The sequence below is a fragment of the Siphateles boraxobius genome, unplaced genomic scaffold, assembly GCF_051911475.1.
Source record: "Siphateles boraxobius isolate OS27281-9 unplaced genomic scaffold, OSU_SipBor_1 5, whole genome shotgun sequence".
Lineage (NCBI taxonomy): Eukaryota > Metazoa > Chordata > Actinopteri > Cypriniformes > Leuciscidae > Siphateles > Siphateles boraxobius.
The window spans coordinates 32,145,248-32,171,096 of NW_027509141.1; the positions used below are offsets into that span (position 1 = coordinate 32,145,248).

The 25,849-nt window shown below is 40.1% G+C and overlaps 1 protein-coding gene across 7 annotated transcripts; it reads left to right on the forward strand.

Moving 5' to 3' along the window:
* wnk2 (WNK lysine deficient protein kinase 2) lies at positions 1-25,447 on the forward strand. 7 transcript variants are annotated; one of them, XM_077203941.1, is made up of 30 exons: positions 84-463; positions 5,694-6,364; positions 9,245-9,417; positions 9,683-9,903; positions 10,027-10,184; positions 10,543-10,631; positions 10,993-11,212; positions 11,348-11,630; positions 11,901-12,382; positions 14,402-14,506; positions 14,631-14,669; positions 15,133-15,300; positions 15,509-15,925; positions 16,219-16,440; positions 16,536-16,576; positions 16,799-16,958; positions 17,039-17,155; positions 17,365-17,535; positions 17,648-17,699; positions 17,796-18,002; positions 18,469-19,322; positions 19,580-19,637; positions 19,749-19,816; positions 20,022-20,605; positions 20,707-20,954; positions 21,070-21,282; positions 22,239-22,337; positions 22,824-22,868; positions 23,605-23,858; positions 24,100-25,447. In XM_077203941.1, the coding sequence occupies exons 2-30, from the start codon at positions 5,753-5,755 to the stop codon at positions 24,397-24,399; spliced, it is 6,660 nt and encodes a 2,219-aa protein (XP_077060056.1). In that variant the 5' UTR covers positions 84-463; positions 5,694-5,752; the 3' UTR covers positions 24,400-25,447. The 7 variants fall into 7 exon arrangements, with proteins under 7 accessions (XP_077060058.1, XP_077060059.1, XP_077060061.1 ...); XM_077203942.1 differs by having other exon boundaries at positions 224-463; positions 22,239-22,313; XM_077203943.1 differs by lacking the exon at positions 14,631-14,669 and having other exon boundaries at positions 1-463.
* The last annotated feature ends 402 nt before the right edge of the window (positions 25,448-25,849 follow it).

Below are 25,849 nucleotides of genomic sequence, written 5' to 3' on the forward strand. Positions count from 1 at the left end.
GGTTTGGGCGGACCCAGAGTCCCGTGTGGTCCATGACGACCCGTGCAGAGGAGGATAAGGGTACCGCCTAAAAACACGCTTTTATTGGACACACGGTGTGTTGCTAGGCGCTGCAGGATGTCCGTAACAGAGCATCAGTCAGCAGCGCTGTAACAGAAGCTAACTCTGAACGCTATTACAACGAGGGAAGAATCTTTAGGGAGGTGTCGGTGCCGTATTATCCGAGATGAGGAGAGCATTGCCGCAGTGAGCAAATAATCTCATCAGCGGGCTGTGGATTTCATGTCCCCTACAGACGCTGACATTTATAAGAACCAAGAGTGCTCGGGTTTGAAGCGGCTATGTGGTTGCTTGGTGAAAGTCGATGTCTGAGATTAAAATCTTATTTCAAGGGACAGCTGCGCACTTTATAGTTTTGTGGCGGATAAAACAACATGACAACCGCTGTCCGCTACCCAGCATGGTGAGTTAGATACTAATATTAGTTTCTGACTTTTCAAATTGTTTTAATTTTGTGGCATGAATATATGATGCAGTCTAAGGGAGTTTGCCTCGTAGGCTACTTGAAACACAAGTTAATGCCATTAGTAAGTATATAGGCTATTTTGTGTTGCTCTTTTAACTAATTGCATAAATATTTGATCATAATTAATATTAGCTATTATATGTAAACGAGGAGTCTGGCAGCCGGTCATCAAATGATGCCGAACTGCGTCAGTAGCCTAAGTTACAGACTAGCATTGCAGGTATGGCAAACCGTTTTAACATTAATTCCTTTAGAAACTAATAGTGTTTATGTTTATATTATTATACTCTTTGCTGCCAGTCGTTATTGCCATAACTATGTTCCTGGTGACAGATTGCCAGTATTCTAGTTGTTAGTAGAACCATTTCAAATCTTACTTGTGTACGTTCACACCGCCGCCGGCGAGAGCGGCAAAATTCGCTCTCGCCGCCCTGCCAGCGACGCCGTGGAAAGATTCCTGTACGCTCTGATGCTCTGACGTAGATCGAACGCGTGGTCTTTTTTACAACTGTATTTAAAGTGGCCACAAAGCAAACAAGCATGTCGATCGTTATTTTTGCAGAAAATTGATCGATGGAAAAAACTTAACAATTATAGTGACATGTTTGCTAATGAAATAAACAAATTAAAAGCCATTTGTGTGGTGTGGCTTTTGTGTTCATGGTTAAGTGCTATTTATAATTTGCATTCCCGCTGAAAAACAAGCGTTCTAGCGTGAAAATATTGCCTATAAATACTAGTGTTGCGCGCCTTATCAAATTCAAATGATCAACCTCCTCAATTTTGCTTGGGAACTAATGTGGTCGGAACCAAAGTTTACTGGACTGCGTTCTCTGGACTCCTCTCAAACGGAGCACTTCTATATTCCGATTGGTTGCCGGATAATAATTATATAGCCTACTAGTAAATATGTAATAGATACTAGTAACATACACATTATGTGATAGTGTTCCTGCAGCTAGAAAAAGAATAAGTGCTAGTATGTAATGAAAAAGTGCTAATTAAATAGATACTTGTGATTTCTGGGATAAGTGTTAGTTTCTAATGAATAGTTTGTGAAATAAAGTGGTACATGTATGACGTCAGAACCCAGAAGTCTAATTAGTCGCTTTGAGATTTTCCTATGGGTTTTTTTCAATTTATGAGTAAAATAAAGCCTGTGGTAAACATATCTTGACAATACTCTGATGTTTTGTTCTACAATGTACACTGCACACCCCAAACTGTCTTATCTAGTTACTTATTAAAAACGTACGTTTTCAAAAATGAACATAACTGCTTCAAAATTCGCGTTTTCGATATGGGTGTGTAATTTACATTGTACAACAAAACGTAAAAACATAGTCAAGCTATGTTTACCACAGGCTTTACACATAAATCGAAAACCCCCATTATAAAACCCCATAAGAAAATCTCGAAGGAAACAGCGGCGAATTAGTCTTCCAGGTTCTGATGTCATACTTGCACCACTCTATAGAAACGGATACTAGTTTCAAGATTACTATACAAAATTATACTCATCTGATCTTGATCCAAACCAAGAAGACATAACCCAATTCCTCGATAACACCATTCTACCAAAACTCAACATGGAACAAATAAACACACTAGAATCACCAATCACTGAAAAAGAACTTCATTCCGCATTGAAAAGCATGCAAAATAATAAAGCACCAGGTCCGGATGGCTTCCCTGCTGAGTTCTATGAACATTTTTGGTCAACTTTATACCCACTATTTAGCAGAACAATAACAGACATAAAACATAACGCAAAATTCCCTTCCCACATGAATACAGCACTTATATCACTCATCCCTAAACCTAACAAAGACCACACCTTCACATCCAACTATCGTCCTATCTCACTTATGAATGTCGACATAAAAATTATTAGCAAAGCACTAGCCCATAGAATTGAACAAATTATACCGTATATAATCCATCCTGATCAGACCGGCTTCATAAAAGGTAGACATGCATCTAATAATACCCGCAGATTATACAACTTAATGCACTACTCATCAGTACAACAGAAAGATACTCTCATTACCACATTAGACGCCGAAAAAGCTTTCGATAGGGTCAACTGGAAATTTTTATTCACCACGTTACAAAAATTCGGCTTTGGAGAGTCGTTTATTAACTGGATCAAGATTTTATACACATCACCATCGGCCACAGTAACAACGAACGGACTAACATCACAAAGCTTCACACTGCACAGGGGAACGAGGCAGGGATGTCCACTCTCTCCATCCCTATTCACCATTTTTATTGAACCTTTAGCAGCAGCTATCCGTCAAAACCCAGCAATCAAAGGTATTGAAACACCACAACAAACACATAAAATCTCACTCTATGCAGATGATATCCTACTATATATACAAGAACCCCTAACATCTACTCAAGAAATAATTAAAACAATTCAGTCCTTCTCAAAAATATCCGATTATGCAATAAACTGGAATAAATCTTCCACCCTCCCTTTACATAAAACCAAATGGGATGTGGCTCCCCAGCAATCACCAATACCTATTTGTCAAGATCACATCACTTACTTAGGCATTAAGATTTCCTCCAGACTGTCAGAGTTGGTAACACTCAACTTCACACCATTGCTAAAAAAAATAGAAGACGACTTGCTCAGATGGCTCAATCTCCCAATCTCCATAATCGGCAGGATAGCAGCAATAAAAATGACGATTTTACCGAAAATTAATTACCTATTCTCAATGATTCCAACCCACCCCACACTCACCTGGTTTAAATCACTAGACTCCATTATAACTCGCTTCTACTGGAAAAATAAAACGCCAAGGATAAAACTCACTACACTTCAAAAAAGTAAGGTTCAAGGAGGACTAGAAGCACCAAATTTCCAATATTACTCAATGGCTAACCAACTGCAATACATATACAAATGGATTCGCCCCACCCAATCTGATATTGTATGGCTAGATATAGAACAATCATTATGCAAAGAATTAAATATAGCTGACATACCATTCCTCACCAAATCAATTAAACAACACACATGTTTTAAGGCAGTAACTATAGCCACCACTCTGACAGCCTGGTGGAAATTTCACCAAATCACTAATTCTACATTAGCTCCATCTAACCTCACCCCACTGTGGAACAACCGTGACTTTATAAGCAATAAAAAAACATTGAACTTTCACACATGGGCGGAAAAGGGTATCACCCACATTAAGCATATTTTCAAATCTAACACATTTAGACCATTTCCGGAACTGGCCCAGGAGTATGGCATCGGGAACAACGAATTTTTAAAATACCTACAACTCAAATCTTCTGTTCTGACAAAAATAAACATCAGAGACACAAATTTAGAACTTCCACCGGCAATATCAGACTTGGTCAACATTTCCTCTCCAAAGAAACTTCTCTCTAAAATATACAAAATGATCTCAAATCAACTTCAGACCATATACTTACCAACAATAAAATGGGAAAACGATCTATCAATAGCCCCTGATGCCAACTTCTGGACCCAAATCTGTAAAAACATCTATCACATGTCCAAAAATTCGAATCTTCAGTTAATACAATACAAAATACTTCACAGAACGCATTACACGGGCAATAGATTAGCTAAAATGGGATTCACATCAGAAATTTGCACACATTGCAATCAAAATTCTACAGATACATACATTCATGCAACCTGGCACTGCACTCCAATCAAACACTTTTGGGAAGAGGTCACACAGGCACTATCAACTATAGTTGGCTGCCACATCCCAATGTCGCCTTCCCTTTGCTTGCTGGGGGACCTCACAATAATAACTGATAAAACCATAAACTCTAAAATACTCCTCACAGCTCTAGCCATCGCCAAGAAAACTATCCTCATGAACTGGAAAACCAGAAATAAATTACACATTAACATCTGGAAAAATCTTATAACAGACTTCATGGCAATGGAACTCGCATCTCCCCTTCATAATAACACATCTGAAACTGATCCCTGCCGTCCAACACTTTCTGACCTCTTACAGCTATGAATCCTTTCTCTGTTTTCAACTCTGACTTCTCTCACCTTCTTACTCAACCCACGAATATTCATATTAGTTGTTTAAACTTGTTTCTGTCATCATTGTTATTGCTATCTTTACTGTTACTGTTATGATTACTATTTTCATTTTTTTTTTTTTTTTTTTTTTTTTTTTTTTCATTGTTGTAACTACTGTTGTTGCTGTTTTTTGCTCTTACCGTTATGATCACCACTGCCATCATCATTGTCGTTTATTATTATTATTAATATTATTATTATTATTATCATCATCAATATTGCCATTGTCAATGCTGTTTTAGAATTAGATATCATTGTCATCACTAGTGCAATAACTTCCCCCTTATCTCTTCATGGGTTTTTAATGCACCACAACATAGAATAAAAAAAAAAAAAATAAAAAAAAAAAAGAAGGATTAAGGATATATGGAAAAACCTCACAAACACCAAGGCAGGCTAGACAGGCGAGAAGTGGTTTCAACGGGACAGCATCTCTGTCCCAATTTGAGACACTCTCGCACTGTACTCCCTATTTTAATGCACCTTAGACATTGCACATAACACACATAACACAAAAAAAAAATAATTAAAAATTAAAAAAAAAATAGGAAAAGATATGGACTGATGAGATGAGGGGGAAGGTTATATTATATTATCTTATATTATATTATCTTATTATGTCGTATTTTATGCAGGATTGACAATGGCAATTATTACATAGGAGGAAGGATGGAAGTAAAAAATCTACCAACACAATATTGGCAATATGGTGGTAGTGGGAAGTGGGATGGTGATGGTAATAACAATGGTAATACATAATAAACGGTTACTTTGTTTACGCATACACACACATACACATAACCACACTCACACCCGCACACATACACACTTAAACACTTAAATCACTCTTGTCACTGCTGGAAGTATGGATTTACAAGATTGCTCACTACTGCACTATGTTGGTTTGTTTGTATGTATGCCTGATTGTTAAATAAAAAAAAAAAAAAAAAAAAAAAAAAAAAAAAAAAAAGAAACGGATACTAGTCATTATTGAATTATTTACAAGTAGGGACATGCTAGGAATGCAAAATAGATTCTAGTTAAAGGAATAAACTACTTGCCATATTGCAGGTGCATTCATTAAAGGAGGACCACATAAACGGCTGAGAGTCACAGATGAATGTCCGGCGATGGAAAACCTGACTGGATCCAACTCTGAGCCGCAGCCTGTGGGCCTCACAGTTTCTTCTGTCCCCTCAAAAAAGACAGCAATTTATGAAAATGGTCACGAGCATCCCACTCATATGGACCCCACAGCTCCAACACACAGAGGGGCCAGCGATCCAACCGCATACCCTCTATTAGATTACCGAGGTCTGGTCCGGCAGAGATTTATACGCAGAAGTTTGTGGTTCTCCGAGTCAGAGGATCAAGAACTCGAGGTTTCAGAGTGCGACACCACCAGCAGTCCCGTTAAAAGTGCACGTATTGTGGTCCAGAGGAGTTTTAATGCGAAGAGTCTGGTGGGACAGGGAGACTGCGTAAAGGAGAGCTTCAGCAAAGAGCCAGAGACAAGTGAGGCTGAGGAGAAGCATGATGAGGAACCACCTGAAACCTCCAACAGCGGGGACAAAGCTGGGAGTGACGAGAATGAGGAAGATGCCGGAATGAAGGCAGTATCCACCTCTCCGGGTGGACGCTTTCTTAAGTTTGATATTGAGCTTGGCAGAGGGTCCTTCAAAACAGTCTATAAGGGCCTGGACACTGAGACGTGGGTGGAGGTGGCCTGGTGTGAACTTCAGGTAAGAAAACAGATACTGTACACATTCTGAAATTTAACCACTGGCATTTCCGTTCTTGCAATGTTTGCATTGTAGGACTCCTGTAAAGGCTTTTTCTTTCTTGTCAATGTAGAAAAAAAGTGTCAGATAACCAACAGACCCGCTTAATTTGTTGGGTGTAATGACTTGGCTAAGCTCTAGATGTGTAGGATATCAATGATCTAGAAGTAAAAACTAAAAGGTAGTTTGTTTAAATTTGTTAATAAAAACAAAGACTATATTTTTCTGATTGATCCTGTTGCCATTCAAAATGCTTTCTCCTTGCACATGTTTGCCGGGTCATCTGATATGATATCCTTTTATCAGCACTATTGATTGTAAAATGGAGAGATTGAATCACACCATGACCAATTCTATATCAGATTCCCTTTGTTTAATAGTGTTTTCGTGTGTTGTCAATGTCTAGAATCATTTGAGGTTCAGCTGAGTTAAACTGAGAATGCTTAGTGTTAAAATGTTTCTGAAATGCCCGATTATGTTGAGTGAGAGAGTTATTTTGACTGCGCTGTAATTCCTCTTGCAAACAGCTTTGTGCTGCTTCTAGCCTGTGCCAAAGCTTTTAATATAAATCAGTGCTCACTAAAATATCCCAGTAGACATTTACAGTAGAAATGCTTAAGGGAGGGGACACAAACAAAGTCTGGAGAGCAGCAATGCACATCCCTGGAGGATCAGTCCCTCTGCACACGGGTCATGTGACAAGCTCTGGTCATGTGCACTTACCTGCTGAAATGATGCAACAGTGCAGTGTCATCATCAGACAGTTTCTCTAGTATTCTCTCTCTCTTATACAGTGTGTATATATATATATATATATATATATATATATATATATATATATATATATATCTTATACAGTATATATATATATATATGCACACACATATTTTTCTGGTCTAAACCATAAACAACACATAAAACAGACAACAATTTTTTAGATGCATAATTTCTTACATAAATAATACACATTTCCCCTTTATAATAATAAGCAATACTTCATGGACTACTTGCTAAGCTTATTTTTATTTTGGGAACAAAAGATAAATTGCGCATTCACTGTCCATGGAAGGATGACTAGGCAGATCTCTGGACATCTGATGTTATACATGAGGATGCTCTGGTTTTTGTTTCAATGTGTGGGCGATGTTTGCTACTGTGTTACTGTATGTACTACAGCTTTTGTTTGGAGCATGCCGTCAGTTTTGGTTTGGAGGATTCATCCTGCTTTATGAATTTTAAAATCACATGGATAGAGTTATGGAAACATATAGTTCCCAGACAGCATAGCAGTCTCAGAAAGACAAAAATTGCTGAGGCTACCAAATCTGCAAGGAGGGAGGAGAGCGAGCGAGCAAGGGAGAGACAGAGGAACAGGTCAGATGAGGTGAAGATGGCTGTGTACTAAGAAACATGGCTTCCCTCACATTAAGCAGTAGCGTTCTCAAGACAACATAAATATATTCCTAATGGACCATTTTATGTACAGCTGAACGCCCAACCTGATGTATCCCTCATTTATCCGACAGGGATGCATCAGGAGCTGACAGTGTGTATGAACAAAACTGCTATCTGTGTGTGATGGAGTCTTCATCCAAGACACATCTCAGGAAAAGATCTTAGTGCCACTCCCTGGTCATGCATAAAGCAAAAAGCTCATTTCCTTTTGTGAGAGCTTTTGATGTAGCACACCTCTGAAAGTAATCACTGTGTTTAAATTTAATTAGAAATTTAATGAAAGATTGGGATAATGTTACGACCTAGTAACATATTTAACTATAAAATTCCCTATCACGGCTATCATATGCTTTTTCTTATTTGTTTGTCAGTTTGATAGAAACAACCTAGGAATCATGTTTGGTCTGTACTGACTGTAGACTATAGAGTAAATTAGATGGAAAATGAAGAATAGGGGGAGGTTGAATAACATATACGAGTCTCTGTGTGTCCCTGAGTTCATGTGAGGTGTTAGATGGTGCAGTGTGGGGGTGGGTCTCAAGAGGTTTTATGGGCTTGCACATTGCCTGATTGTGAGGGACAGAGATGTTACAGATACTCCCTGTCAGCATTTGGCAAATATAGAAGCAGGAAGAGGGCAGATGCAAAGGTATTGATTTGGTCAGCTTCTTGACCATAGATGCACACCAGAACGTGAACCACCAATGACGCTGTAACTGTAGCATTTTCAAGCCTAGCATAACTGCTGTACACACACCAGTTTAAGCCCAACTGTACCTCTCTAACAGTTCTATTTTGTACACTGAATAAAGAGACTTTGGGTCAATTTCAATTCTATTAAGTTTATTTGACAAACCCCAATATAAAATGTTTTTTTGAATTATGCTGTTAGTGTTAATTATATTTTAAGCATTGTACTCCATATCAAAGGGCTACAATATGTTAATCACTCATCTCTCACTGTGAGGAGCTTGCATATTTTGCCTTTTATGTTGCATCAATATGCTTTAACTGTAGTGTAGTTGTTGTTTTCTTATCACTTTCCTGCCTTTGATCTTCTTCTTGACTTTCTTAGTCATATCATGTTTAGAGACATGGTCCCCACCCCCACGACCACACAAATTCAAAATTACAATACAACAGATATAGTCTATCCTTAGCTATTACAGGGAATGTGCGTTTTAAATCAATAAAGATTGACTTAAATGTCTCCAGAACACACATCTTTCACTGGTCAAGAGTTATTTCATATAGCTCTCTTTTTACTGAAAGGAGGATAAGGAGGATTGTTTGTTTATCAATCCATTTCTCTTCCCACCTGTTCATCTGTCTCTCTTACTTTTCTCCTGCCATATGCCTGAAACCTTAAACACCTTGCCTTTCCAGGATCGTAAGCTGTCCAAAGCGGAACGTCAGAGGTTTAAAGAGGAGGCAGAGATGCTAAAAGGTCTTCAGCATCCAAACATTGTGCGCTTCTATGACTTTTGGGAATCTCCTGTTAAGGGCAAGAAGTGCATTGTTTTAGTCACCGAACTGATGACATCTGGAACACTAAAAACGTGAGTCACATAAATCAAAGACATGCAACAGCTGATGCCATCACACCTGGGGAAGTAACTTAGTTGGTATACATTATAGTAAAGCATCTTGGTTAAGATTTGAGTTGCTTGCTATGGGACACCGAGTAATGTACAGTAGATCTGCCCTGATGATAATTTGCCCAATAATATGACGTGCTCCTGAAAATGTAGCAGATTTTATAATATTGAGATTGGTGAAGAGTCAGACACAATGATCTCTAACCCAGTTTCTGTTAATATGTAGGTATCTGAAGCGATTCAAGGTGATGAAACCAAAAGTCTTAAGAAGCTGGTGCAGACAGATCCTAAAAGGTCTTCACTTCCTCCATACGAGGACCCCTCCCATTATACATCGAGACCTGAAGTGTGACAATATCTTCATCACTGGTCCTACAGGCTCAGTCAAGATCGGAGATCTTGGCCTGGCCACACTAAAGAGAGCTTCTTTTGCCAAAAGTGTAATAGGTAATGATGAGATTTAACAGAATAGGCTATATTGAATACAACATTTAAACAGCAAGTTTAGATGATGTAGATTGTAGCTTATGTATAATTTTAAATGAAATTAATTTTTTCTTCCTCTTTTAGGCACTCCAGAGTTTATGGCCCCGGAGATGTACGAGGAGCACTATGATGAAGCCGTAGATGTGTATGCATTTGGGATGTGTATGCTAGAAATGGCCACATCTGAGTATCCATACTCAGAGTGCCAAAATGCAGCACAAATCTATCGCAAAGTCACTAGTGTAAGTTTGAGCAAACTGCTACTCACCGACCCAACAATTATATTTCAGAATGGAATATTATTTAATTTAAAATGCTGTAGAGGGACTTATTCATGAAAATGTTTATAAATACATTGATACATTTTCACATTCAGTTCAGTGGCATAATGTACGTACAACTGATTTTACTTACAATTTATGAAGATAATAATTCAGTGGTATATGTCATGGTCTGTAATTGCAGTCAGGAACAAAGGAAAATGTTTCCTTTGAAACTCAAAATTTTCCAGCTGTAAAATTTCCTTTCACTCTCTAAGATTTTTCAATGAAACAACAATGTGTTTTTGTGTGTGTGCTGGGTTCCTTATTTTCTGCACAGGGTGTGAAGCCAGCCAGTTTCATTAAGGTGGCCGTGCCTGAAATTAAAGAGATCATTGGAGAGTGTATCTGCCATCGCTGGGAGGAAAGGTGAGTCCATCAGCTGAACAGTCTCCTGTCACATAACCATAAGATCAAAAGCCTCTGTTCCTGTCAGATGTGGCACATGTTGCATGATCAGACAACCTTTTCTTGGATAGCTGTGACTTTATTTTAACTGATACACTTTACAGTAATTTGCCTTTGCAGTAATTTGAACCCTGCTAACGACATTGATTCTCCCCAAGATATTAAATGTGTCTGATTGTGAATTGCCTGCATGGATCGTCAATCACTTAAATAGCTCATACCAATAACTACAGCAACATCGTAGAATTGTTGATAGTCCTTCAGATGTCAGATTTGTTTTTCATCTCTTTTCAAAACAAATCACATCTTTCTCTCCTTAAAGGTACTCCATAAAGGACTTACTAAACCATGCATTCTTTGCGGAGGACACAGGTGTGAGAGTAGAGCTGGCTGAAGAGGATGACGGCAAGAAGTCTTCCATTGCTCTGAGGCTTTGGGTTGAAGACCAGAAAAAACTTAAGGGAAAGTATAAAGACAGTGGTGCTATCGAGTTCACCTTTGACCTGGAGACAGAAGTCCCGGAAACAGTTGCCCAGGAAATGGTAAACAAATGTGATTTTTAGAAATGCAAAACTTTTAAACACATGCATAACATACTAGTGGTTTGGAATACATATTCAGAATGTCAAGAAGTAAAATTCATTACTTCAGAGTTGTTCAATGATCTTTTCTGGCAGGTGGAATCTGGCTTCTTTTTAGAGATTGATGTGAAGATTGTGGGTAAGTCTATCCGTGACCGTGTGTCTCTAATAAAGTGGAGACGGCAGCGGATTGTCTTAGGCCGTAATGGAAAAACAGAAGAGATCATCACTAAGACTGAGGCACAGCATCTCCTTCAGGTGCCCTCCACAGGGCCACCATTGGGTGGACCCCCCAGTCTTCCATCTGAAACTGAGGAACTACAGACTGAAGAAGTCAGCCTGGTCTGCAGTGCCCCGACTAGTGCGACTACAGCTACACGTGAGAGACAACTAGATGTTGAGATATCCACACAAAAGATGATAAAAGTTTTTTTTTTTCCCAATGACTTTATATTCTTCTTTATGTAAATTAGCCTTTTAGCAGTATCCACTTAACCAATAAAATGCAATGTGCAGTATTTCACTTGATTATATTATATTATGTTAGTTATTTAGTTTAATAATTTCTTTTGTATAACTTACATAATGTAGATATGCCAAAATTGTACTTGCTTCAATAACTTGTGTATGCACTTTGTGTTGTTTGCAGACAGCAGTTCAGGCTCAACATTGATAACAGGCCATTCAGGCAACCAAGACAGCACCTCTCAGCAGTCCCTTTCGGAGTCCATTTCCACTGGCCAAATGGTCTTAAGCCCTCCAGCACAGCTTCTGGCTCAATTGCCACAGTGTACCAAACAGCCATCTACTGCACACCCGTCTCTGGGGACTCAACAACAACCTTCTCTACAAATGCATCAAGGTGTCCCACAACAAACCATAGGCCAGTTACTCCACGGGGCCCAGCAACAACCTAGTCCTCAGCAAACCCAGGGAGCCCAACAACAGCCTAGTGGTCCCCTGCATCAGGTAACACAAGCACAGGCCCATGGTTTGGTGCCTCAAGCACCCCAGCAACAACCCACCATTCAGCTGCACCAGCAATATCAGCAGTCAGCTCATCAGCTACATCAAGGGGCTTTTCAGCAGTCTTCGGTACACCTGCATCAGAGCTCTTACCAGCCATCACCTGTAAGTTTACACTTAAATTTGACTCATCATTGCAGTTGAGCTTTAATTTGTAGAAAAACTCTAAAGCCACCATCTTAATTTCCATTCATTTCTTCCCTTAGTACTGTTTTTTACGACTGTCTGAATTTAAAAAAATGTGTATTTTTCTCAAACTGTGACTGAATGAGCAGCGACATGGCAGTATTGCTGGTGACTTCCAAAGACCTTTGCTGTTCTCTGATAACTTGGCGGGGACCAGACGTAGCAGCACTTCAATCCTTAACACATTACAGAGGAGAACTGACCTACAGGATTTGTTAGAGCAGCAGCATCATCAGACTTATTGCTGTCCCAAACCTGAAACAAGTTCTAGGGATGAAATAAATCAGTCGCTGTCTACAAGTAATTTTAAAGTGTATTCATCAATCACAAATTATGACCAGGCACCAAATAATGTTTCTAAAGACACCTCTGAATATAGTTCACAGCCGGAAAAAATTAATTCACAGTCCCAGACAATGTCATTCAGTCGGAGGAACTCTGATGTCCACCCACATTACTGCCAGGCTTGTAGGGCAATGTTGCTGCCTCTAAGGTCAGGGGGTCGAGGGTCTCTCTGTCATGCCTCTTCACCCTCTTCCTCCCATATTCACCAACATATGCCATATGTTTCCTCATTAAACCCATCATTTTCACCTGATTTGGCTCATTCAGACTCCAGCTCACCAATTTATATGACCCCAAAGTCTCCATATATATCTACACTGCCTGCAAAGCAAGTTTCTGTTCTTGATAACACATCAAGTTCAATACCAGTTCAAGTCACCCCACCCTCTCCAGTCCATTCTCCTGCACAGATTCCTGTGACAACTCATGTGCCTAACATGTCACCACTAAACCATAGCGTTGCCTTTCCCCCTGTCTATATATCTATACCGTCACCAGTTCACATGTCTCCCAGACGTATGTCTATATCTTCACCAGTTAATTCAACTTCCCCACTCAAGTCACCATCTCCAGTTTCACCTATCTCCTTGATCGGGCCACATTCTCATAGTTTGGGAGACAGCTCAGATTTGTCTCACCTCGATCGCTGTCTACAACATATCATCAATCGGCGTACCAGTTCCCCTGTCTTGACTAACAGAGCACCTCCTGGAGATGCCCACAATTCTCATAGTTTGGGAGACAGCTCAGATTTGTCTCACCTCGATCGCTGTCTACATCATATCATCAATCGGCGTACCAGTTCCCCTGTCTTGACTGACAGAGCACCTCCTGGAGATGCCCACAATGATGCTTGTGTTAACAAGTTCCATGTACCTCAATTCCAAAGCGTAAGCTCTCTGTGTGTAACCCTTTCACATCTGGAGCAAGGGGCTTTTTCTGTGCAGGACAGTGAAGTTGGACCAGGTCTTGTGGTAGGTTAAAAATAAAATATACTAGCTATGATCCTGGCAGAGAAATCTAGAAACAAGAGAATCGCTTTTGCCTCACCCATGCTTTCCAAGCTTCTTCACCTTCTTTGAAAAATAATGCTTTCAGAATATGTTGTATGGCTCATTAATGCCAATCCTCCTAGTTTTATGCTCACTTGTATGTAGATTTCATACTTCGTACTTTGTTTCTGAAAATAAACTGAATCAATTTTCTCTAATCACTGCTATTTCAAAAAGAATAAGAAATGAGACCATCTCCAAGGAACTATTATGTCCTTTTGAAGGGCACAGTCTCTTGAAAGACTGCTAGAAGATGGCACAGCAAGCTGACTGTACTATAAATGACTGCTACTGCAACACCATCAATTATCCCTGTCACTCTGTACATGGTCCCTTTTAAAGCAACATCCCCCGTGTGTAGAGTTGATGTCACACATTTCCCCTTTTGTTCCCTGTCAGTAGCTGCTAATTTACCTGTCACATCAAACTGTATGCTGGATTTACTGTCCTGCAAATATCTTGAAGAACTGCCATTGGCTGTTAAATCCTTAATGGCAAATGTTCCTATATTAATATTTGTTTTTGTGCATGTGTTTTTCAGCCTTCCACACAATTGATTTCCTCTAAGACCGTCTCTGCTCCAGCTACTCCTGTACCAAATGCTCGTCCACAGAGCATTCATGCCTCTGCCCTCGTAGCACAGGAGGTAAGGCTGCTATTGGTTCGTCTTCCCTTAAATGAGGATGGATGCATGCCTGTGTGCTAGCTAAGTGATAGTTTACCAGATTAATTTAGAATTTTTTTCTTCCTTGTGTTTGTATTTCTCTCAGTTTCATCTTTATTTCCATCCTGAAGCTTTCCCGCCTCAGGTAGACACAATCTGTATAAATGTCCTCACAGTCACAGGATTTTGGTTTCAGTCATGCCATAAATGTATCGGATTATTAAGTCTACTAAACAATTAATAAAATCAGTTTTACCACTGTTTTAGTTTGTAAACTAAATCCCTGGGGTTGCTCAACAATAAATAAATTCAGTTTTTACCACCTATTTGGTTGGAGATAAAGATATTTGCCAGCGTTATCTGTGGGAACTGTTGAGTAAGTGTTCCTCGAAATTAATTTGACTTGTTATGCTAGGAGACAATCTGAGACGATTGCTACGTTTTTAATGCATTGTGTTGTATCTGCCACTATAATCAGGTGAGATAAACCCATTGAAATTATATAATTAAAGAATTACATGATGGCTGAATTCATTTAGGCGTTCAATTCTCTTATGTATAGCATTTAGCATCATTCTTTATTTCTTTTTTCTCTTTGTCTTTTCCAGACTTTATCATCTCTTCAGCCCCTAGTGCTGCCATCTTCAGATGCTCAGTTCATTCCACAGCATCTATTACAGTCAGCATCTTCAATGCTCAGCACCGCTACACTTCCTCCACAACCACAGCTAAATGTTCAGACACCCCTTCTCCAGCCTCTACAAATCGCCACACAGGTCAGTTAATGAAACCTTAAACCATGCCTATGTGTACAACGCCTTTACTCGGATATCGCAACAAGTACATTCTTTAGCAAGGGTGATATTTGTTTAACTCTAGATGGTTAAACAAAGTCAAGGTATTTTCTTAATTCCACTTGCAAATATGTAGCTTATTAGTTTACCTCTGGCTGTTTACATTTTTATCTTGCTCTTTATTCTTTAGTTTCCTTCGGCATATCCTCTTTTGCCAGAAGGGGGCACATCTGCAGGGACAGAGCCAATACCTTTCTCCTCAGTCTCTTACTCTTCTTCCTACCCCACAAATGCTCAACCTGTCTGCTCTCCCTACTACTCATTAAGCCCTATCAGTGCTCCTCCTCCCTCACTATCTATGCAGAATGTATCCTGCATGTTAGGAGCAGACACACCTGTCTCCACCCCTCTGAATGTTCCTACCCCTATACCTCTTTTGGCTATGGCCCTGTCCCCACACATGTTTCCTCCTGAGCAACATCTGCAGCAGATGTACTACCCAGTTCCACCACCAGAAGGTGCCCTTTTGCAATGTCTACCCCAACCAACACAATCCTCCCTTCCCCTCCCTCAGCAAGACCCATCTATTACTGAACCTTTTACAGAGGTAAATGCTGTGGTTTCTTTCCTGCTTTGAGCAAGGATTGATTTATGTATTGGGAATGCAAATCAAAATAATTTCTTTGATCACATAATTGTCGAAGCTCAGTAATTATTTTGGGAGGGACAGCAGAATGGCAGTACATTAATTGGAATTAGTACCTTGTCATATCAATAATTTCGGGATAATTAATGCTATTCAGTGAGCCTTACAATTGAGGTCTAAAATGTCTTCAACTGGAGTACCCTCGCCATGAGGAATTGCAGATTCTGACCCTATCTCACACCATTGTGTCGCAGATCCAGTCTCCTCCACAGGACAGGCAGTCAGAGACAAAGTTTACCACTGTCCAAGCCCTACCTGAGACTGTGGAGCCTCCTCTGCAGCCTTCTGGCATACACACAGGATATGCTGTTCCTGAGAGTGCTGGCATGCCCAGTACAACTCAGCAAACAGTAGACACTGCTTCAATGCCAATTCCTCCTGCGCTAGAGCCCAGCCCATTTCAATCTAACACCGAGGTACCATTAAGCATAAACAACATCCTTTATCTATAATATGTATTCATCAAACAAAGTCCCACATAGATCATTTAAATAACTATGTTTCCTTACAGGCACCTATATCTATTCCACTCCATAGTTTTGTATGTGACAGGTAGGATAAGTTGTTTTTCTCTTAAAACAATGAGAATTGCATACCTAAATGTCCTTAAGTCAGCCATTATGTAGTTCTTTAATTATATAATTTACTATGTGTATATCTGGACTGCTCATATGGGCAGATATAATACAATGCATCAAAACAGTAGAGATCATCTCAAATAGTCTACTAGAATGTTTTTTTTAAACTTCAGGTTATTCTGTCTTGTTTGTCTAGCCTAAACCAAGATGCACCTGGTAAAGAAATAAGTGACAGCTATGAAGGACCCATTGGTGGAGGAAAGGGTGATGGCAAACCCAGAAAGCATCACCGCAAATCTGCCAGAACACGCTCACGCCAGGAAAAAATTAACAAACCAAAGCTAAGCATGCTAAATGTAAGGATTAAACAGGTCTTCTTTTTAAAATATAATAGTTTTTTTTGCAATTGCCTCCTAAAACATCCTTATACATTCAGGTTAGTAATACAGGTGACAAGATGGTGGAATGCCAGCTGGAGACACACAATCATAAAATGGTGACTTTCAAATTTGACCTAGACGGAGATGCACCTGAAGAAATAGCCATTTATATGGTAAGATTAATGTTCTGCGTGGAAATTCACAGTATTACGAAACAATATTGTAGCTAAAGATTTAAATTTAAGTTAAAATACAAATTTGTATAGTTTAACATCAGATTGTCTTGTGCATAAAGCTGTTTTATTGATTCTATTACCTGTTCACATATAATTCCTTTTCTGTGCAACCTTGCATTTTTTTTCTTCTCTTATTTGTGTACCAGGTGGAAAATGGCTTTATTCTACCAATAGAAAAGGAGATTTTTATAGATCAACTTAAAGACATTGTCGACAAGGCAGAAGACATTCTAAGCGAGGACATGGATGGAGAGAAGATATCAGATTTTGGGAAAAATCATTTGCAAGGACAAACTCCTGGAGATGAAGGGGGAGAGGTAATACATGGAGTCGAGTCATTTTAAAAAAATGACATCTTAAAATTTGTATTTAATTCACTAATATCCCTAAATTGAATTATACTTACTGTCTCCTTTTATTATTTTCCAGGGAATAAATGGACAGCAACCTGGGGCTCCCCAGGCAGTGTATCAGCAAAATGGTAAACTTTTTTCCTCCTATAATTGGCGAATTTAATTCATGTTCGCCAAATGTTTGCTAAAGTATGAATGTGTCAATGTTCTTTTCCTTTGCTCAGTTCTGCACACGGGTAAGAGGTGGTTCATCATCTGCCCTGTGGAAGAGGCTCCTGCCGCCAGTCGGGACGCATCCTCAGATGGAGGTCCATCTACACAATCTCCATCCACAACCACAATAACTAATGGGACAGCCACTGCACAGCCTAGTGAGAGTGCTTCAGCCCATCCTCCTGAACCCACCACAGGATCTGCTTCAACATCCATGGGTAATGTCAGGCTATGACCAAACTTAGTGTAACTGATACAGATACAAGGAAATATTTGAAGAAGGAATGAACTACCCGAAATAGGGCTGATTATTGCAAAATACCTCACGAAAAGATTGTTTAAATGATCTTGATGCTTCACAACATCATAATCAGACTGGGATTGAGCAAGAGAGACCCAGCATGTTCATGAGAGTGTGTGAAACTGTGCAATCAGTTTCATTCTCAGTTATGTGGTTTGCTTCACGTCTCATAAAAGTGTATCTAATCATGCTGTGAAATGCCGATTTCAGAGTTTGTGCTTATAAGACAAACAATAGTCTCTGCAATATTGTGATTCGTGAGAATCATTATTGTACTGTCACAGCCCTACTCCTATCAAAAAGAGTAAAATAAATGTCTGTTCATTTTTTTAGGATATGTTTTGTTACATTTTCTGTCTTGTTTATTGTCTTTCATTCCACAGATTCAGAAGCCTGTGCCACAGCGCCTCCATCAGGAGGAAGTGATCCCTATGGGGTTTGGAGCCCCCTGTCTTTGACCACTACTGATCCCTTTGCTCTGGTTGCTCTTTCCCAAGCCCCCCCTGCTCCGCAAGCCGCTGTAATGCCAGCTCGGTCTGCTTCCCATTCGGAGGAAATGCCAAATTTAGGCTCCGCCCAGGTCAATGTGCAGCAATCCCAGCCATGCATGGATCCTCAAAGTTCTGTTTTTGTAGACGAGACCCAGAGTGGCAGATTAGGCTCTGTCTCCCCTATGCACACTGCTCAGCAGATGGCTGAAATTGCATGTGCTGTCTCCATGGTGGAGGATGTGCCCTGCTGTCCCTTGGTCATGCCACTGTCCCTAGAAGTGAGCAGTGGGGCTCAGAGATCATCCTCTGTGATGCCACCACAATCACAAGACACTACGTCTGCTCGCGAACAACTCCACTCCATTACATCTAGTCGAGTGGAACGTGCCCAGCAGCCTGTGGTGTTGCAGCAGCCTGTGTCCACTGTGAGTGGAACTAAGACACCTTCCCTGCCCCAAAGCCCTGCTCCTTCCCAGCACCACTTTGTTCCTAGTGAATCAGATGGAGAGGGGCGTGGCAGAGGAGGGTTTGTAGACAGCACTATCAAGACACTGGATGAGAAACTGAGGAATTTACTGTATCAAGAGTACGCTCCCATGTACCCATCGGGAAGTGCTGCTGAAACTCCAGGATCTGGCACAGAGTATATACAATCCCCACCAGGACCAGAGTGTGCGTTAGGAGGGTCAGGAACCAGCACACCTAGTCTTATGGGAGAGGGACGATTCAGAGCAGGAGAGCAGTTGGTAAGTTTAAGCTCCATCTGCCATTTTTATTTTTATTTTATTTTTTATAAACAGATTTTTAAATAAAATCTGGTTTTTAGGTATGGGGCATGGGTAAGTATTTAAATTTTTTTATGATCTTACCTATGGCTATTACCAATAGCTATTCCCTAATTTTCAGCATGTCTTACTTTTTTTTTTGTAGTTTGAGGGTATTTAGAACTTAGGATTGTGTTTGATGGATCACCACCTAAAAACATTTGCTTTTTGCCTTTTAGCCACTGATTCCAGAGCGTGTGGACAGTTTAAGTGCTCTCAGTGACTCTGCCGTTGGAGGTTAGATGATATTTTTTATTTTATTTTTTTCTCAAAAGAAACGTTCTTCAGGAAAAAATGATAATTTACAAACAATAAGAACGCCTTGAATAAAGCCATCTTTATCCACAGTAACTGTGTCAAGGAGACACGTGATGCCACACTCTGCCTCTTGCTCTGGATCTAGAAGTCGATATAAGGTACATTATGTACAGCTGATTTCTGCAGAAAAATATAGGTTTAAAGATTGTTTATTTACAGTTGAATAATCTAGGTGCCCACATCGAGTTAGTCCATTTTCCCCCAAAATATTTAATTTGTATGATGAGATAAAGGTTGTAAATATGATTTTTTTTGTCATATCAGTATTTTGTCTTTTTATTTTGTTTGATTACTCTGGATTAGATGATGCCTAGCTCCACTGACATCCTGTCAGGTCAAGGTCGAAAGCAGCGCAGCCTGAGCAGCACAGCATCTCCAGCGCACCCTGGTGGCTTTTTAGGAGAAATTGCCGTGTACGAAGAGCCGACTGTTTCAGCCACCACTGTCGGCAGGTTCTCAGTTGTCAGTACAGAAGATGAGGTCACGCGCAGAAAGCTCAGCAGCAGATATTCTGCCCCACCTGATTTTTATCTAGACGCCCCACCTCCCCTGACCAAACGAGGCTCTCTGCCAACGGCACAGACCTCAGTCTCAGCAGATGTCACAGTTCACACTCGCTTCATGTCTTCTGACTCTGGGGCAGAGAGCAGCCCTGCCAAAATGGCACCTACAACACCGTCCCGCCATGGGAGGTCTGAAAGGAGAGGAAGTGACCTCATGAAAAGGGCGGTGGCTTTTCTAAAGCGCTCCGGCCGCAGCAGTAGTGTGCAAAGCTCTGATTCGCCAAGTAAAAAGGGAGGGGTGTATGGATCCTATGTCAGCAGTGACAATGACTCCGAAATGGAGGATTCCGATATAAAGAGGGAGCTTCAAAGACTAAGAGAAAAGTGAGTTTATCAAGTGTCTGTGTGTATTCATGATGGAAAGAAAGTAATCGGAGCAAAAATAAAAAGTCTTACTCACAATTGATGGCTTCATCTTTGTACAGGCACATGAAAGAGATAACCGAATTAGAGGCCAATCACAGAGAAGAGGTTGAGCTTCTTTATATGAGATTAGGGAAACCACCCCCTCCAGGTCTTTACATCCCACCCACAGCACCCCCTGGACGCAAGCGCAGGACCAGCAGGCACAAACTAAAAGCTGGCAAACTGCTCAGTCCTCTAGTACAACAGCTGAGAAATGTTGCCTCGAAAACTAGCGACTCCAGCAAACCTAATGATTTAACAAAATCAGGTTAGTTGGAGACTTGGAGTGTAAAAATATCTCCATACATAATTAAGACATTAATAAAGTAACTTAAATTTGGATTCTACCCAAAAGCATTATAACAAGTCATTTTCTCTTCCAGCTGAAGCTGCACTGAGCTTGAACGGGTCTCCTGCCAGGGCTTCCAACTTGTCAGATACCAGGGCTTATTCTGGGACCGGGACTCTGCCTTGTTCTGTGTCTGAGCCGGTTCAGACCCAACAGCCCTGCTCTCTCAAAGGATCTCTCTCCTCCGACAACATCTACTCTGGTCTACAGGGAGAAGGACTTGGGCCGCTCAGCCAGCCTGGCCAAGGTGACTTTAACTCTGATTTCCCAGCAGTCTGGCTTTGTAGCAAACCTTGCATGATTGATTGATTTTAGAAGATTATCTAGTCAATATAATTTGATCACCCACCTGCATAGAGAGAAAAATATCAGGTGAAATTGGTATTAAATTAATAATAATAATTTGTTACGTTTATATAGCGCTTTTCTGGGTACTCACAGTGCTTAACATAGGAGGGAATCTCCTCAACCACCACCGAAGTGCAGCGTCCACCTGGATGATGCAACGGTGGCCATATTGCACCACACACCAGCTTATTGGTGGAGAGGAGACAGAGTACCGTAATAGAGACAATCAGTATATGGTGATGATTAGGAGGCCATGATAGACAGAGGCCAATGGGCAAATTTGGCATGGATGCCAGGGTTACATCCCTTCTCTTTTTCGAAGGACATCCTGAGATTTATAATGACCAGAGAGAGTCTGGACCTCGGTTTAACGTCTCATCCGAAGGACTGTGCTTTTTGACAGTATAGTGTCCCCATCACTATACTGGGGCGTTAGGTCCCACACAGACCACAGGGTGAGCTGAGCACAGACCTGCTGGCCTCACTAACACCTCTTCCAGCAATAACCTAGTTTTCCCAGGAGGTCTCTCATCCAGATATTGACCAGGCTCAACCCTGCTTAGCTGCAGTGGGCAACCAGTCATGGGCTACTGGGTGATATGGCTGCTGGTGATTACATTGATAACATTATGAAATTTTAGACATGCATATGTAAAATTTTCTATGAAATACTGTTTATTAGAATAGGTTAATAGAATCCTCAAGGCGAAAATTAAAGTCAAGCAAATTCAATGGGGCTTTTACATGGATGCTTTGAAAATAACAAGTTGAATTACAGCCAGATTTATGAATCCATTTAAAAAAAAGGTGGTTTTTTTCTTACTCTTTCTCTCACCTCTGCACTTCTGTTCCCAGGCTGGCCTCCTTCTCCCCAGGCGTCTGCACAGGTCACCTATAAATCCAGCAGTAAACCACGCGCTAGATTCCTCAGTGGGCCTGTTTCTCTGTCCATCTGTTTGTATCTCTCTCCTTTCCACCATTTTCCATTTCATATCTTGGGAGCCCCTGCTATCTCTCTCCCACTCCTATCAATTATTTATCAGTATTCATGCTTCATCTTTAATTATCCTGTTTTTCCATCCTGTTTTTTTTCTTTCCTGATTCATTCTATCCTTTGTTTATCCCAACAAAATTCTGTTTTATTCAATTTTCTGTTTTTTATGCCAATGATGCTTCTAGATATTTTAACTAGTTGCGCTGCTTGATAGTATTAATCTCACTTTAATTTAACTTTTGCAAGCCTACAACCAACACTGTGACTTTAAACCTTATTCACAATGTTAATTCCTTTCTATTTTCAGTGTTACTTTGATTTGTAATAGCTCACCCTTTTATTTCACTTCTATCTTTTGAACAATAAATTATATGTTCCACCTCTTTATATGTCTCTGTGTGCAGCGATTTTCTACAGAAAACTAATTTTAACTTTTCTTTTTGTAGGGTCAACCCTTAAACGCCTGTGTCTGGGTAAAGAACGTGGCAGCAGTAAATATTGTCTTTTCTTAATTTCAACACTTTAGACTTTTAAAATACAACTGAAACCATGACACTGTTACTCCAACTGTTATCTTGGATATAAAACAAACAAAATTTCACTCTATGGACATATTACAACCTCCATAATAGCATAGGCCTAAAACACATTTAATAAAGTATATGAACGCAAATGCTTCTATCCAAGTTCAATTTCTTAGAGAGTTGCAGTTCAAAAAGTGTCAGCTCACAGTTTATAACAGCTCAAATATGAATATCACATTCTCTGTGTTCTCAAAAGGGCAGATTTAGCTCTCTATTACCCCCTTGAGTACTTGTTACTGCAGTTGTCAGCTATGTATAATTGGATACACATTTGCTAGTGCGAGTATTTATCTTGTTTTTTAACTCAGTTGACTAGTTTAACTTAATTTGAGAGGTTTACTAATAGAGATTTAAAAATCTGTCATTCATTTCTCACCCTCATGTTGTTTGTCGTCAAAGTGGTAGTTACATAACTGTCAATGGAGAGTACAGAACTGGCTCAGATTTGATTAAAAAATATCGTAATTTGTGTTCTGAAGATGAAGGAAAGTCTAATGGGTTTGGAACAACACAAGCGTGATTAAATGATGACAGAATTTTCATTTTTGGGTGAACTAACCATTTAATATAATCAAAGAAGGTATGGATTGCATTTCAGCTCTTTTTGTGCTATTCATACATCTCAAACCAACTTGTTTTATAGGATCTGGAGCAGCATCAGCTGCCTCTAATCAGTCCCCAATGCCTCCTGGATCAACTCCTCCTCCTCACCAGCCAATTGGTCTCGCCCAAGCACAGACTAATAACAGCAACAACAAGACAGATGATGCATTCACACAGCAGCTTCAGAGACTCATGGATAACTGGGCAGAAGGGTTAAGGCATCCTTCTCGCTCACAATCCCTCAGTCTAAGACCACAGCAACTGACCCGATCCAGGATCTGGAGCGCTATAGAGGTGAAATTATTAAAATACTCCCTTACCAAATATTAAAGGATATGAAAATGAACATTCTGACATTATTTACTCACCCTTGTGATGGCAAAATTGATGAATTTATACAGGTTTGCAATGACAAGAGGATGACTGAAGTTTCACTATCTATAAATTGTGATGATGATTTTATGCCTCTTTAATGCTCAGGTTAAAAAAAGATGGTGCCAACTAAGAAAGATATTCTGTGATGTCTTTTCTTTAGGTTCCGGTTTCAACAGAAAGATTGAATGCTTCCCAACTGCCTCTTTCATGGCCGCAGATTGATTTTCATGCCCCTGTGATGGCGACTGACACTACACATGTACTCCAGCGCAGTTTTTTGGTGCCCGGTAGCTCTTACGGAAAGATGCTGAATGCCCAACACTTAGACATGGACTACTGGCCAACAATGACTGGCAATCTTAACCAAGAAGTCTTTGCTTTCCCTGCTATGCACTCTCCTTCTTGGACAGCACCTTCTTCCCCCAGCGGGGTTCCTAGTTCTAGAAATAGGACCATGTAGCTTTACCATCACTGTACCTATTCTTCTTACTCTGTCGCCGAAAATACTTTAGTTTCTTTAGAGTGCTGGTTATGCCTCAGTGTGCAAATCTATCTGTTGCAGTTGCTAGCATGTAGTCATTTACAATGCGCATGTAGTAATCCCACTTGAACATGTAAATATTCAGGCCAACAATGTAGACATATGTGATGAATAAGTTATGTACATTGAGTATTATTGTATATATTCATATAACCTATGTAGCATACCTGAATTTTAGCATAGGCATATGTACAGAACGTATATTTTTCATCAACATTTGTTTAGCTTGCTTGTGTTTGTGCAGAATCAATTTCCTTAACAGTTTGAGCTGTACACATATGTAAATGCTGTAAGGTAATATGCTCTTAAATTCGGGTAGATGTGTATAGACACTGTTTATACTTCTGTAAATATAAGCTCTGTCTGCATATGTGCATAAACCTGACAAGTGAATGAAGTTGAGGTTTAGGTTAATCAGTGGCTTGGGTTGAATAGTATCACATCACAGCTGGGTGAAAACACTGGAGCTTGGAGCGGTGATCATGACATCACTGTGAATTTTTCACCACGTCCTGCAGCGATCACTAATTTCACAATACACTCTTCAACAAAACACATTATCGTATACAAGAAAACTAACGTCCACGAACTGCACTGAGAAACGAGACAACTTTAACAGACTGTACATTTCAGGTGAACAAGCCTGCAAGAGTGCCTTGAACAGCAACTGCAGACTGTGCTGCGTAGCGTACCAGCCAATGTACCCAGGGTAAAGGTGACTGCTATTAATCTTCTGTTACCAAGCATAATACCAACTAAATTAATGTTTTCCCCACCTGCAGTTTATGATGTCCTTTATGGGCGTTTATAAAATGCTTTTCAACACTAGATGGTATAACTCATTTAAAGGTGCAATGTGTAAAAATTTTGAGTATCTATTAACAGAAATGCAATATGACATCCATAACTATGTTTTACAGTGGTGTATAAAGAACTTACTTAATAAACCGTAATGTTTTTATTACCTTAGAATGAGATATTTATATCTACATAACCGCGGGCACCCCCTTCTATGAAGGTCGACATATTGTGACATCATGTTTCTACCGTAGCCGACAGCGAACAAACAGCGCTACAGAGCGTGTTTCGTCACTACCTTGAAAGAGAAGCAGCAGAAAGCTAGAAGCTAGCCATAAACACAGTGAGTAGTGACCTTTCCCTTGTCAGTGGTGTAAAATATGTAGTTGGATTGTTTCATGTTACTTAGTTCTTCTGCCTCGCTGTGTTATGGCTTTGCTATGTGGGGATAATGTGCTGCTTACGTTCGTGAGACAGCTGATTAGTACTCTTGTCATTGACCGTAAAACAACGTTACAGAAATCACCAACCCGTCGATCGCGGTCGACAAGTCGACCTTGGAAGCATTTTA